The sequence below is a fragment of the Cetorhinus maximus genome, chromosome 5 (genome assembly GCF_964194155.1).
Source record: "Cetorhinus maximus chromosome 5, sCetMax3.hap1.1, whole genome shotgun sequence".
In the NCBI taxonomy this organism is placed as follows: domain Eukaryota; kingdom Metazoa; phylum Chordata; class Chondrichthyes; order Lamniformes; family Cetorhinidae; genus Cetorhinus; species Cetorhinus maximus.
The window spans coordinates 117,052,743-117,067,318 of record NC_135883.1 but is presented as its reverse complement, the minus strand read 5'-3'; the positions used below and the strand labels follow the sequence as shown (position 1 = coordinate 117,067,318).

The window sequence follows — 14,576 nt, the reverse complement described above, 5'->3', positions numbered from 1 at the left end:
CAATGGGAATCAGGGGGAAAACTCTCCACTGGTTGGAGTCATACCTAGCACAAAGGAAGACGGTTGTGGTTGTTGGAGGTCAGTCATCTCAGATCCAGGACATCACTACAGGAGTTCCTCAGGGTAGTGTTCTAAGCCCAGCCATTTTTAGCTGCTTCATCAATGACCTTCCTTCCATCATAAGGTCAGAAGTGGGGATGTTCGCTGTGATTGCACAATGTTCAGCACCATTCACGACTCCTCAGGTACTAAAGGTACCTGTCCAAATGCAGCAAGGCTTGGACAATATCCAAGCTTGGGCTGACAAGTGGCAAGTAATGTTTGTGCCAGACAAGTATCAGGCAATGACCATCTCCAACAAGAGAGAATCCAACCATCGCCCCTTGATGTTCAGTAGCATTACCATCACTGAATCCCCCACTATCAACATCCTGGGGGCTTACCATTGACAAGAAACTGAACTGGAATAGCCATATAAATGCTGTGGCTACAAGAGCAGGTCAGAGGCTAGGAAACCTGCAATGAGTAACTCATCTCCTGACTCCTCAAAGCCTGTCCACCATTTACAAGGCACAAGTCAGGAGTGTGATGGAATGTTCCCCACTTGCATGGATAAGTGCAGCTGCCACAACACTCAAGGTGCTTGACACCGTCCAGGACAAAGCAGCCCACTTGATTAGCACATCCATAAACATTCACTCCCTTCTCCAGCGACACACAGTAGCAGCAGTGTTTACCACCTATAAGATCCACTGCAGGAATTCACCAAGGCTCCTTTGACTGCACCTTCCAAACCCATGGCCGCTACCACCTAGAAAGACAAGGGCAGCAGATAGATAGGAACACCACCACCTGAAGTTCCCCTCCAAGTCACTCACCATCCTGACTTGGAAATGTATCACTGTTTCTTCACTGTCGCTGGGTCAAAATCCTGGAACTCCCTTTCTAACAGCACTGTGGGTGTATCCACAACACATGGACTGCAGCAGTTCAAGAAGGCAGCTCACCACCACCTTCTCAAGGGCAACTAGGGATGGGCAATAAATGTTGGCCTGGCTAGGGAAGCCCACATCCCATGAATGAATTTTTAAAAAATGTTGTTTTAATTAAACTGTTTAGAGGAAACAGCTGAACATAATGCAGCAGAGGAGGGAGAGCAGTTCAGTCCTACTTGTGGATATCATGTAACTCCAGGAAAATTCCACATACAGGAAATGTTTCTGGCTGCATGTGATCAAGCTTAAAGTTTCTGAGCTTAAAATGCAGCTGAGAACACTTGGTCATCTATAGGAAGCTAAACGGTTGTTGGAAAGCACATTCTAGATATAGTCATTTTGCAAACTGAGCGAATTACTAAGGAAGAAATGTGGGTGACATCCATTGGGGTAGGAAGAGGAGACAGGAGGAAGTGCATTAATTTCAAATTAACAAACAGGTATTTAGCACCTAAGTCTTGTTACAATGACCACAAGTTACAGGTGGTCAGCCAGAGCCAATGCCACAACACCTTGAATAGGTGGTTGCCCAAGGGACTGGGGAAGTGAAATAAAATGACTGGTAATAAAAAGGAACAGATTGGTATTTTTGCAACCACAACCAAGAAACCTAAAAGATGTACTGTGCCCCAGGTGCAACTGATGCATAAGATTTTGAAGAGGTTAGGGTGAACAGCCAGAAATCATGGCTCATGTTGATTTCAATGACATAGGAAGGGATAAATTTGTAATTCGGCAAAGGGAGTTCCAGGAATGAGGGGACAGATTCAGGAATTAGGAGCAGGATCTCAAGGGTTGTACCCCTGTAATGTTGGGTCTAATGCCTGCATTAGGATAGTAACTAGTGCTGTGGCAATGAGGAAGTAAAATAACAAGACAAGGAAAAGAGTAGAGGAACAAGTGATGTAGGAACTGCAAAAAAAAAGTGCAGGGAATTAACAAAACACACAAGAATGTGGGGATATTAAGAGGGTAAGATTGCTAACCAGCAAGTTTTATGTAAATAAATGTACTACAAAATTGATGATCTAGAGACACAAACAGCAACAGGTGGTTATGATTAAAATCACATTAATAGAGACAAAGTTTAGATTTGGGCAGGACTAAAGTTAAACATTCCTGATTATAGAATATTTAGAAGGGGTAAAGCGGAAAAAAGGGTGGCAATATTAATCCATAACAACACTGGAATGCAAGGACGATATATGGGTATGGTGCTGCTAAATCTATTAAATATCAAATATCTATAGATACAAAATCTGTCTCATTAGAGTTACTCATATAGAGTTCCCTATAGAGGGTTATTATCAACAGTGAAAAGATCGTGGAAGAGCTATGTAGATCTATTAGAGAAATGTAGATGTATTAGAGAAAAGTGTAGAAATAACAGGACCATAACAATGGGCAACTTTAATTATCAAAAGGTGTACAGGGATACACGTGGCAAAAATTTGTAAAGTTTTGCACAAAGTGTCTCTGATTGCTTTCTAGATCACTATATTTTAATCCAACAGGAAAGGAGACAGTAAATGGTAAAATACTGCAGATCATAGAATCATACAGCACAGAAAGATGCTATTTGATCCATCTTGTCTGTACTCTTTGGTGGAGCTATTCAATTAATCCCAGATCCCTACTCTTTTCAAGTAACCTGGTAATTTTTTCTCCTTCTAGTATTTATCCACTTCTCTTTTGAATGTTACTATTCAATCTGGTTCCACCACCCTTCAAACAGTGCATTTCCTGATCACAACAACCTTGTGGAAAAAAAACATTGCCTTATGTTGCCTCTGGTTCTTTTGCTATTCACCTTAAATCTGTGCCCTGTTTCCAGTGGCAGAAGGGTCAGTAACCAATTTCTTCTTATTTGCCCTATCAAAACTATTCAAAATTTTGAACACCTCTATTAAATAGCAAATGCCATATCTGTGGGTATGGTCATTTACTGTTACGTTTTGAGCTATGAATTCAAAAGACCTGGACAGATAATACTGAGAATACTATTTCAATTTCAACCATGGGCAGTTTGAGAATTCAAATTTAGTTTTTAAAAACCTGAAAATAAAAAACTTGAACCACTGAAATTCCGGAATTGCCACTAAAAACCCAACTGGTTTCTGTTGTCCTTTAAAGAAGGAAAGCTGCCATCCTTACTTGTTCTGGCCTATATGAAACTCTAGTCCTGCAACATGCTTAACTACCCTCTGAGATCGCCTAGCAGACTACTCAATTGTATCAATTGCATATTGCTGAAAAAAGACATTTTATCAAAGCTTTTTATCTTGCGCTCATCAGGACCATTGCAAGAATGCCAATGTCAGGGGAAGCAACAACATCATACTGTATGAGTAGAGAGTGCTGATTGGTTGGCAAATAGACTCTGATTGGTAGAGGTGTTGGCATGGAGAATGCACCAGTTAATGGTGACTGACAGTTAACTGCCAAGCATTGTTTGAAATTTAAACCAGGCAGCTTGACTCTGATAGGTCAAGGCATTGCCCTGAGGAATGAACTAGCGAATAGCTTTCACTTATTTTGTTTAGCTGAAACAGATTTTTTTCAGCAGTACTCAAGTTCTGTACTATCAAACGACTAATTTTATCAATTGCCTGCTGCAGTTCAAAAAGAAGGCTCACCACCACTTTCTCAGGGCAACTAGGATAGGAAATAAAAATCTGTTTTGCCAGCAACGCTTAATTCTTATAAATAAAAATAAATGAAAAACCTATAGATCTGATGTGGAAATTGTGAGAATATAGCTAAACTCTGAAGTTACTGAAATCAATGATTAGAGAGTCGCAGGTGCATAAGGTCATTGAGCTGAAACATTAACTCTGCTTCTCTTCACACATGCTGCCTGACTTGGTGAGTGTTTCCAGCATTTTCTGATTTCATTATAAGCCGTCATTCCTGTGAGGTGGGAAGGTTTCCAAACCTAAAAACGAAAATGAGGCCCTAGAGCTAAAATTAATCCAGGTCATAGCATGCAAGTTCAGCACTTCTCCAGCACTCCTTTTTAATGTCCCATGTTAAATCAAGGTCACTGTGCCAGTTTTGGGTGCACTACTTCAATGAGGATATTAACATCATGAGAGAAATACAGAAGAGATTTACCAGGATGCTATCAGGGATGAGGTGGTTTATATGCAAGAGACTAGGGAAACTGGAACGCATTTTATTAGAACAACAAAGATTAAGAGGAGATTTGATTGAGGTGTTCAAAATTTTGAAGGATTTTGATAAGAGAAATAAGGAAGAACTATTTTCACTACTCAGTGAGTTATGAGCCAGAGAATAACTTGAAAATAATTAACCTTTTCTTTTGGCAGAGAATTTTAAACATTTTCAAAGGGTTTCAAGGCTAGCAGGGGAAGCAGGATTTGTAATAACGTTTAAAAGGGACATGGATAAATATTTGAAGAGGAAAACATTTTAAATGACATATGGGTGGGGCAAGCCAATGGAATAAATGGCCAGTTCTTCCATAGCTGGCAGAGGATTAATGGGCCAAATAGCATACTCCTCTGCTGTAAAATTTTATGAGTCTAGGGGATGAGAAATTATCCAGCTAATATATATGAGGGGGAAAGGTGAACAGCTATCAGTCAGGATTCATATCAGTAGCAGCGACACAGTTAGAAAGAGAAATGAGGTCCTGCAGTCAGTGTAGGGAGCTAGGAAAGAAATCAGCAAGCAGGACATCAAAGATAGTAACCTTTGATTACTCCCAGTAACACAATAAGTCCTCACTTTAAGTCGCCTCACTTAACATCGTTTCACTTTAACATTCTTTAGGGCATTTTTTCTATTTGCGTCGCCATTTTTGTTTTACGATGTCCGCACTCTGGCCTGACACCCCCAATGCACTTCTTTCTGGGCCAGCCGCTGCCATGTTTTAATGCCGGAGCTACCGCTGCTGTCACCAGAGGTACAGGATGCGGGAGAAAGTGAGGCCGGAGATCTGGGAGTAGGAGCACAGAGAAGGGGCAAGAAGCTGCTGGCCACCGACTGGGTGATGAAATGTGCTCCATCAACTGCCCATCAACAAACCATCCACTGACTCCATTCACAGCCAAGGACAGGGGCCCCTCTGTCAGGAAGGGGTCCAGGCTCTAGATGATGGAGATGCAGGTCGATTAGTCACTTAATGGCCATAACAAGGCCTTTAATTAATGGCGGGCGCACGTTGCGATGCACAGCGCACTGACTGAAACATCGCTGTCAGCGCGCAACATTTTAAGCGCTGACATGCGGGCTCCGCCACCCGCACGTCAACCAGAAGATTCAGCCCTACGTCTCTCTTCACAAATGCTGCCAGACCTGCTGAGTTTTCCAGCACTTTGTTTTTATTTCATATCTCCAGCATCTGCAGTACTTTTTTTGTATACTAAATGTATACTTTACATCTGTCTTTCCCAAGGAAGAAGTTGCTGCCCAAGTCATCATGTAAGAAGTAGGTGAGACACTGGATGGGTTAAAAATTGATAAAGAGCAGATATTAAATAGGTTGGCTGTGCTTAAAATTGATAAGTCAGATTGGATGTGTCCAAGGATACTAAGGGAATCAAGGGTGGAGATTGAAGAGGCATGGGTGCCAGATGATTGGAGAATTGCAAATGTTACAGCTTTGTTCAAAAGAGGTGTTGGGATAACCCTAGCAATTACAGGCCAGTCAGTTTAACCTCAGTAGTGAGAAAGCATTTAAAAACAATATTTCAGGACAAAATTAACAGTCACTTAGAGAAACGTGGGTTAATTAAGGAAAGCCAGCACGGATTTGTGAAGGGAAAATCATGTTTAACTAACTTGCTGCAGAGGTAACAGAGAGGATTGATAATGATCATGCGGTTGATGTGGTGTACTGGGCTTCCAAAAGGCATTTGATAACAGGTTTGTCAGTAAAGCTGAAGTCCATGGTGTCACAACAGTGGATTATAGCCCCAAATTACTTACAGGCATATTGAACTTTTGAACGAAGGCATTTTTTTTTTTAAAAAGGCATACAAGCAAAAACACTGAGCAAAAGATGGCTGAGAATGTAAAGTAGCCACTTACTGGAAAAATCTTATGTGGGTTATACTTGACCGACCAGTCCCGAGAAAACATGGAATGTCACACCTAAAAAGGTATCAAGGCCTACTTCAGACAGAGACACTTGAAAGGAAGAGATGAAATGCAGAAGACTGAACGTTAATCTCCTGTGGTTGCGGAGACAATGGAGACTGATTGCCACATCTCAGCAGACATCCAAAATCCATCTCCTGTTGAGTTATATCTCAGAATGTGGAAATGGCCTGAGTTGAAAGAAAACAGACTCTGGGCAAAAGACATGCTTGTTTTTTCCCTTCCAGGAATACACAAAGAAATGGGTTAAAAAGCTAGCTGCAGACCTGATCTGTGTGTGCTAGTGTGATGGTATGCTAGTGTAGTGACAGCAGATGATCAACTAGGAACCCCTGCAGCTTGCAGGCAAAGTCTTCCTCCCTCTCTCTGTTGCTGGAGACAAGTCAGCAAAGCCACAATCAAAAAGGAAATAGGACAGCTTCTTCAGCCAACCTGCAGAACCAGTGTCTCCAAACAAACTGCTAAACTGCCAAAGTCAGCTCTACCGGAATCACCCAACTTAACGGCTGCAACGTATCACCATCTACACTTCAAAGACAAGCTAAAGACTGATTCGTATATCTTTTTTAACTTTTATTTGGACTCAAGTTCTCATTTCTGATCCGTGTGTATGTTTGCTGCATTTTTATTTTTTCCCTCGGGTTTTTAGTCACTGATAGACTTACTCTTTCTTTGACTCAAGAAACCCTGGTTAAATTGGCTCCTTCTAAAATAAATAAATACATTTGGATTGGGAAAAGGTATCCACAGGGGGAAGGGATCCCTTTTAAATTAACCTTGTTGCTATCAACCAAGGGGTTTGAATAAAGAAAGGGAGCCAGCTCATTCCTCCTCACCTGGGTGCGTAACAAAATTGGGGTCCCATCTGGGAAGTTAACAAATTGGGGGGCCTCATCCAGGGACCGGTCATAAGAATGGAATAAAAGGGACAGTGGCAGCATGGACACAAAGTTGGCTGAGTGACAGGAAACAGAGTGGTGGTGAACAGTTGTTTTTGAGACTGGAGGTTAAAGAGTTATCCATCTAGGCGGTGTTTAATACTGACACCTGACGGCAGCTTGAGTTCCGCCAGGATCACTGGGCTCCTGACCGATCACACCTTGAAAAGAGCTGAACTCAGGAGATGAGGTGAGCTTAACTGTCCTTGACATCAAGGCAGCATTTAACTAAGTGTAGTGCTGGGTCCCTGTGACATGAAATGAAATGCAACGTTGTATGTGTCAAAACTTTATTCTTTTTGCTATTTTTAAAATGGACTTTCTGCTGAATCAAAAAAGATTTGATTGGCACCCCATCCACCAACTCCACTGTTGTAAGGTGGTGGCTGTAGTTCGGTAAGTCTTGTTAAGGTATTCGTAGTCTTAGGTAATTCAAAAGTATTCATTAACAACCAGAAACTGTATTCATAGGTACAGTAAAGGTCCAAGCTAGGAGCTGTCTCCATGCTTGCTTCTCCACACAGCTCTGTCCAACACTACACTGACCCCTAGATGCAGGTCATGTGCTCTCTTACATCACTGTACTCAGTCCCACATTAGCCCTTTATATACCAGACCCTTAATCTACACCTCCCCTTAAGTCTTTATCCAACGTATTTATAAGTTATCCCACTTTACCTCATGTATTTACACCATTTATTACTACCTCATCTCCCTCACTCTCTCCCCACCCCCACCACCACCACCACCCCACTGCCTCCCAAAGGTTCAGGTGGTCTGGAGGCCTTATAATCCTTCCATACTTTGATCTCTTCTCCTTGTTGGACAAGTGGTAGGCTTTGTTGCTGCAGGTAAACTTTGATGAATCAGGGGTTGTTCCAGCATCTGGGTGTCTTTTTATCCTCTTTTTCTGTTCTTTGGCATTGAATCACTCTTTGTTGATTCCTCAATTGTGGTGATAGGTGGTAGTTAGTTCTTTATGGGGCAGATGAACTCTAGGCTCGTCTCTATCGTGTTTTTTTCCCTTCTTCCTTCACGTGGCTCACCGTGATGCATGCTGGGATGGAAAATCGCTCTCCCTGTTGTGAAGGCGTAACGAGTTAGTAAGCTCACCTTTGCATTTGGCTGTGTGGTGTGCCGTCATCAAAGATTGGCTGCTACTCATTTCCAGCATTGTTTGTGGCACTATCATGCTGGCTGGGATTGCAGCATCTGCTCTGTGGTCTCAGGGTTTATCTCTCCGACTGATGTCGGAGCTAGAGGTTGAGGCATTTCTCACTGCTGGCTCCTCTCTTGACTGTCATCTACTTGAGGTGTCGTGGTAACCATCTGAGTGGTTGACTGGTTTGATCAATGCGGGGCTTCTGGCAGCTGTAACGAAAGTGGACAGATCTACTCTGCAAAGAGAGGAGACAATTCAGAGCTGAAGTTCCAGTCGAGAAAATCTTTCTTGTTGGAGCTCTCAGGAACTTCGCAGTTGTGTATAATTTACAACAGCAGTTACCCTAACATCTTCTGCCATTTTAAAGGATATGCAGGCATCTCTACTCAAGAGAAAAAGACTTGTTGCAGATGATGTACATCAGCTCAAAGATTTGTTTGCCGCCATACCTTAACGGTTCCAGAATCATGCCTCTGACCGGATGTCAGATTTCTCCAGGCCCATAAAGTGGCGTGTCTGTTGTTTATAGCCAGAGGTGTCACAGCCACAATTCTTTGTCCAACAGAACCATGACACTGGCTGCTGTGTCCAACTTAATGTTTGTGAATGGCCATTAACCAAGATGTCCACATTCCAGAACGAAAATCAGAGATCCTTTACCCAAGAAGCATGGTTGTGTGTCCTCTCTGTGTGCTGTCACAACTTTGTGAATCCTCTTGGCATTTCCTTTGCGGTTTGATTGTTTGGCTTTGCACAGCTTCACAAAGTGCCCTATTCGGTTACATGGGAAACAATGAGCTGAACTGATCATGCCTGTGGAGGCGCTTTGCTCCACAGTGCTGGCTTGGTCACTCAGGGTACTGCTTCCCTTGGCCTGGAGTGTCTCTGTTTCACTAACTGGACAGCAGGGTTTACTTTGTACCATGGTTTACTTTCTCCCCTTATTATGGATCTGCGTTGCAAGCAGATTTAAGATTGCCTAACAATATGGCTGGCCTTCTCAAGGGTTAGATCTTCATTCACTTGAAGAATATCCAAGAGTGTGTCGTCTGCCACTCCTACAACTATTCTATCCCTGCTGAGCTTAGATTTTAGGTCAGCGTAATCACAGCCTTCAGCATTTTGTACAATTCATTAGTGAAGGAGTAGACAGGTTCTCCTAGCTGTTGAACACATTTATTAAATTTAGCCCCCTCAAGGATTTTGTTACTTCTGAGGTTAAAATAAGCATTGAATGATTTTAAAACTTCATCAAAGTTTGCAGATGATTTGTTGATTCCTTGTCTAGCTTTTATAACGTTGGCTATTGGGCCTACGGAACAAAGCAGCGTGTTAAATTGTTCAGCTTCTGTCTTTTTATCCAGACCTGAAGAAATCATGTATCTAAGGAATCTCTTTCTCCAGGGTCTCCAACTTTAGGTTTGATCTGAGCCTTGGACAAGTCCAAATTCATCTGGAAGAGTAAATTTCCGATTCATGGTTAAAATTGTTAAATTGCAGGTTCGACTTTAAGGGGTTTCCAAAATTTCAAAACGGCACTGCCGTACACTTCTTCACAAAGGGTTTTCCTGTGCTTGCTGGCTTTGGTGGGCTCCTGCAGTAATGACATTTGAGATCTCAGCATTTAAATTTTTTTCAACAATGGCTGCCTGGGTCGACTGGTTAGAGTCTTCCCTGCTTTAGCACAATGTTCTTGGGTCTTGGAAGCGTCAAATCCCGCCGTTTGCTGGGTTTTTTAAGCTACCTACTCAGTCACAATTAATTTTTAATTAATTTTTTTTCTTTATTCAGAGCAAGCTCGACCACCACACGTTCAGGTGCCAACTCAGGATTTGGGTGTCTCGGACTGGATTTTAAACAGCAATTTCTGACCACTGCAGTATTTAACATTTTTCAGGACTCATGTTGTCCGAGAATTTTAAATTTTTAGCTCACCTCTGCTAGGTCTGCTGACCCTGCACACTCTGGGTATTGAAGCTGGACTTCCACAGGATTCACTGCCGTAAGGAATTTAATTTCTGCATTCAGCTTTCAAGCCTATCTTTGGAGCTTTTCTCTGGTGATTTCCTTCTGCGGCTTTGCTTCAGGTCTGAATGCTTCTTTGATTTTTCCCTCAGTCTTCCAGGATTTTAAATATCTACTGCAATGTCTGCAAGGTTATGAGTTGTTCCATTCACTGCCATGTTGTAAGGTGTTGGGCATAGTTCAGTAGGTCTTATTAAGATGTTCGTAGCCTTCAATAGTTCAACAGTAAGTATTTATTAACCAGAAGAACCAAATACATAGGTAAAATAAAAATCTAAGCTAGATGTCTCCATGTTTGCTTCTACACATGGCTCTGTCCAACACTACACTGACCCCTTAGGTGTGGGTCATGTGTTCCATTATATCATTATGTGGGCAGTATTGTACTCAGCCCCTCGTTGACCCTTTATGTGCCAGATCCTTATAATATATCCACACCAACGCAGTGGCAGCAGCATGTACCATATACAAGACACACTGCAGCAATTCACCAAGGCCCCTTCGAAAACATTTTCCAAACCCGCAACCTCTACCACCTAGAAGGACAAGGGCAGTACATGGAACTATATCACTGTTCTACCCCTGTAGCTAGGTCAAAATTCTGGAACTCTCTTCCTAATAGCATTGTGGGTGTATCTACACCAGATGCAACTGTTCAAGAAGGCAGCTCACCATCACCTTCTCAAGGGGAATTAGGGGTGGGCAGCAAATGCTGCCTTGCCAGCAATGCCCATATCCCAAGAAAGAATTTTTAAAAAGTGAGGGGAGAGTTATAGAAGTAAATATACTACAAGCCACAAGTACCACAGTCCCAAATCTCAACTTTTAAAATACTTACATGACATTGGAAGGCTTCCAATGTTTGGAAGAACTCACTTCCCAAGTTGCCTTTTTAAGAGAAATTTACAGGCCTGTCAGCTTTTGGATACAAGAAAAACTTTTTGGGAATAAGTTTGAAATCAAAGAATTTAACACTAAAATCTGACAAAAACTTTAAACATAGACAATTTTCATCCAAAGACATTAAGATAAGTTTGTCTGACCTGAAAGTAAACTCTAGGCCAGTGATTTAACGGAAGTGATGATCCTATCCTTCGAACAATACTACGAGACTGCCCGTATGGTTTGCTTTGCCATAGTTGTATGAGCTGTTAAAAGAAAAGACAAACACATTAGTGTGCATAGTCATACAACATTTTGTATAAATGTATAAAGTGCTATAAAGTATAACAGCACTTTTAGCAAAACATGTTTTCAAACTGTCCATTTTAAAATTGTTATAAGCTAGATTTATGATTGGGCAATCCAAAGAATATACATTCAGACAAGTATGATCAAGTTAGTTCTGCTTCCACATTTTACATTGGCAGCTCCAATATCTATTACTTTCACCCACATGTACAATATTGCAGTCCGCTATAACACCTGTGTACTGTTCTGCGGGCACAGAACTGAATTTTAGGTGCACAACTCTAATTAGAAGCTGTGTATCTCACACAGAAAATCAAATGAACAAGGGAGACGGTGGTGTATTGGTAATGTCACTGGACTAGTAATCCAGAAGCCCAGGCTAATGTCCTAGGGAACAACAGCTGGTAGAATTTGAATTCAAGAAATAATCTGGAATTGAAAAGATAGTCACAGTAATAGTGACCATTGTTCACTAACCTTCCTTTAGGGAAGGAAATCTGACATCCTTAGCTGGTCTAGTCTACATGTGGCTCCAGATCCACAGCAATGACTCTTAGCTGCCCTCTGAAATGGTGAGCCAAGCCACTCAGTTCAATTAGGGATGAGCAACAAATGCTGGCCTTGCCAGCAACGTCCACATCCCATGAATGAAGGGGAAAAAAAGGAAAATGGCAACTGCTTTAATAAGGATTGAAAAATAACATGGTAAGTGGGGATTGAACAAGCAAGAGATAGCAGAATAATTGTGTGAATTTACCAAGTCAGATGATATTCCAAAGTACTCGAGTAGCTCACAAATAAAATTTAGCAAGCGAGACATCAGATGATTTAGTGTAGTCACCACAACACAGGAACATTGCTCTGTTCACATTTAATCATCAGGACCAATTTAGGATAAAATTCTATGAAAGAAGAAAAAAGTAATTTATACATAGAACTTCAAGACAACCATGGTAATATATTCCTAATTTTGAAAATTTCACGTTAATGCTTGGAAGAACTCACTTCCAAATTTGCCTTTTTAAGAGTATTAAGCCCTAACTAAACCTTTTTAAGCATACACTTAAGTGACATTCAAATTTCTCTTCGAACTTGCAGGTCTAAGAACCAGCAAGCACCATTCGCCACAATATAACAACCTAATTCTGATAATCTAATGAAACAAAAGCACTAAAATACTGTAAATTATTCTTTGTATATGTTCATACACAATGAGGAACTACACATTTACTCAAATGCCACCTGGCAAGACTTATACAGCAGCAAATGAGGAAGGATAGTCTAAGTGTCAATTTGTTATTCAAAGTAACTATCCATTGTATAAAAGAAAATAATGGGACTTTTTTTTTACTTTTTATTTTAAACATGTTAATTTTATCACTGCCATGAAGACTCAGAGTAGATCTCCCCTTGCAGTTTGGCTGTTCCAGTGACAATTACAGGATGATCCTGAAGAAACCTATTGATAACAGTGGGAAGTGCAACTTCAAACCAGACAGCCAGCAATTTTGGAGATGCTTTTTGCTCCACATTAAACTAAAATTAAAACGAAAAATGTACTTTGTTTAATATTTAACCCCATTTAATAAATAATTATAATAGTGGATCTCCATTGCAAGTGGCAAGCTGGGTCATATGATCAATCTCAGTTGTCTTTCTGTTGTTGTTTCTCTCTCTTCCCTTCTCCTTCTTTCACCTTTTTCTGTCTCGCTCCCCCTTAACTCTGCTTTACAATCCATCAGGTTCTGCTTCTCACTCTTTCTTTTCTTTCCTTTTATATTATGATAGACAAAGGAACTGCTGAGGGCTACCAAGTGCACTTAAGTTGTAGAGTAGAGGAAAATGTAACCTGCAGCCCTTTATTCCTTTATTATCCCCTCCCTAACACTTGAGTTTTTTCCACCATATCCTCACTTTTACATTGCATTTGAGCCCTTTGCTGTGCAACTATGCTATTTCTATTAGCCATTCTCTCGCATCACTAAAAGAGAGACTTGTATTGATATAGTGCCTTTCACGACCTCAGAATGCCCAAAGTGCTTTACAGTAATTTAAGTACTTCTGAGGTGTAGTTACTGCTGTAATGTAGGAAATGCGGCAACAAACTTGTGTCCGGCTAACTCCTACAAATGTGTTTTATTGTTTTAACTTGTTTTATTTTTAATATTGATTGAGGGATAAATATTGGCCAGGAGAGCAGTGATAACTCCCATGATCTTCTTCAAAATAGTGCCATGGGATCTTTTACATCCACCTCAGAGATTGGACAAGGCTCTGGTTTAATCTCTCATCTTAAAGGCAGTAACTCTAACAGAGTAGTACTCTCTCAAGACCGCACTGGAGTCCGCCTAGGCTTTTGTGCTCCAGTCTCTAGAGTGGATCTTGAATCCATAATCTTTTGACTCAAAAGCAAGAATGCTGACATTACCCCTTAATTGCACAATGGTCAGCACCATTCATGACTCCTCAAATACTGAAGCAGTCCATGTGCAAATGCAGCAAGACCTGGACAATATCCAGGCTTGGGCTGACAAGTGGCAAGTAACATTCGCACCACACAAGTGTCAGGCAATGACCATCTCAAACGAGAGAGAATCCAACCATCACCCCTTGATGTTCAATGGCATTATCATCACTGAATCCCCCACTATCAACATCTTGAGGGTTACCATTAACCAGAAACTGAACTGGATTAACAATATAAATACTGTGGCTACAAGACCAGGTCAGGGGCTAGGAATCGTGTGACGAGTAACTTACCACCTGACCCCACCAAAGCCTGTCCGCCATCTATGAGGCACAAGTCAGGAGTGTGATGGAATACTCCACACTTGCCTGGATGAGTACAGCTCCCACAACACTCAACAAGCTTGACACCGTCCATGACAAAGCAGCCTGCATGATTTGCAGCACATCCACAAACATTCACTCCCTCCACCACTGACGCACAGTAGCAGCAATGTGTACCATCTACAAGATACACTGCAGGAATTCACCAAGGATCCTTCGACAGCGCCTTCCAAACCCATGACCACTACCATCTAGAAGGACAAGGGCAGCAGATAGATGGGAACACCACCACTTGGAAGATCCCCTCCAAGTCACTCACCATCATGACATCACTGTCACTGGATCAAAATC

The 14,576-nt window shown here is 41.5% G+C and overlaps 1 protein-coding gene across 2 annotated transcripts in view; it reads right to left on the bottom strand.

The window, feature by feature from the left end:
- The window catches only part of mtfr2 (mitochondrial fission regulator 2), a 55,623-nt gene that overhangs the window by 22,788 nt on the left and 18,259 nt on the right, over positions 1–14,576 (bottom strand). For both annotated transcript variants that reach the window (XM_078542349.1, XM_078542350.1), the window contains exons 2-3: positions 12,193–12,337; positions 11,288–11,392 (exon numbers count right to left, since the gene is read on the bottom strand). In XM_078542349.1, the coding sequence (XP_078398475.1) occupies positions 11,288–11,392; positions 12,193–12,255 (168 nt within the window). In that variant the 5' untranslated portion in view covers positions 12,256–12,337. The remainder of the gene's footprint in view (positions 1–11,287; positions 11,393–12,192; positions 12,338–14,576) is intronic.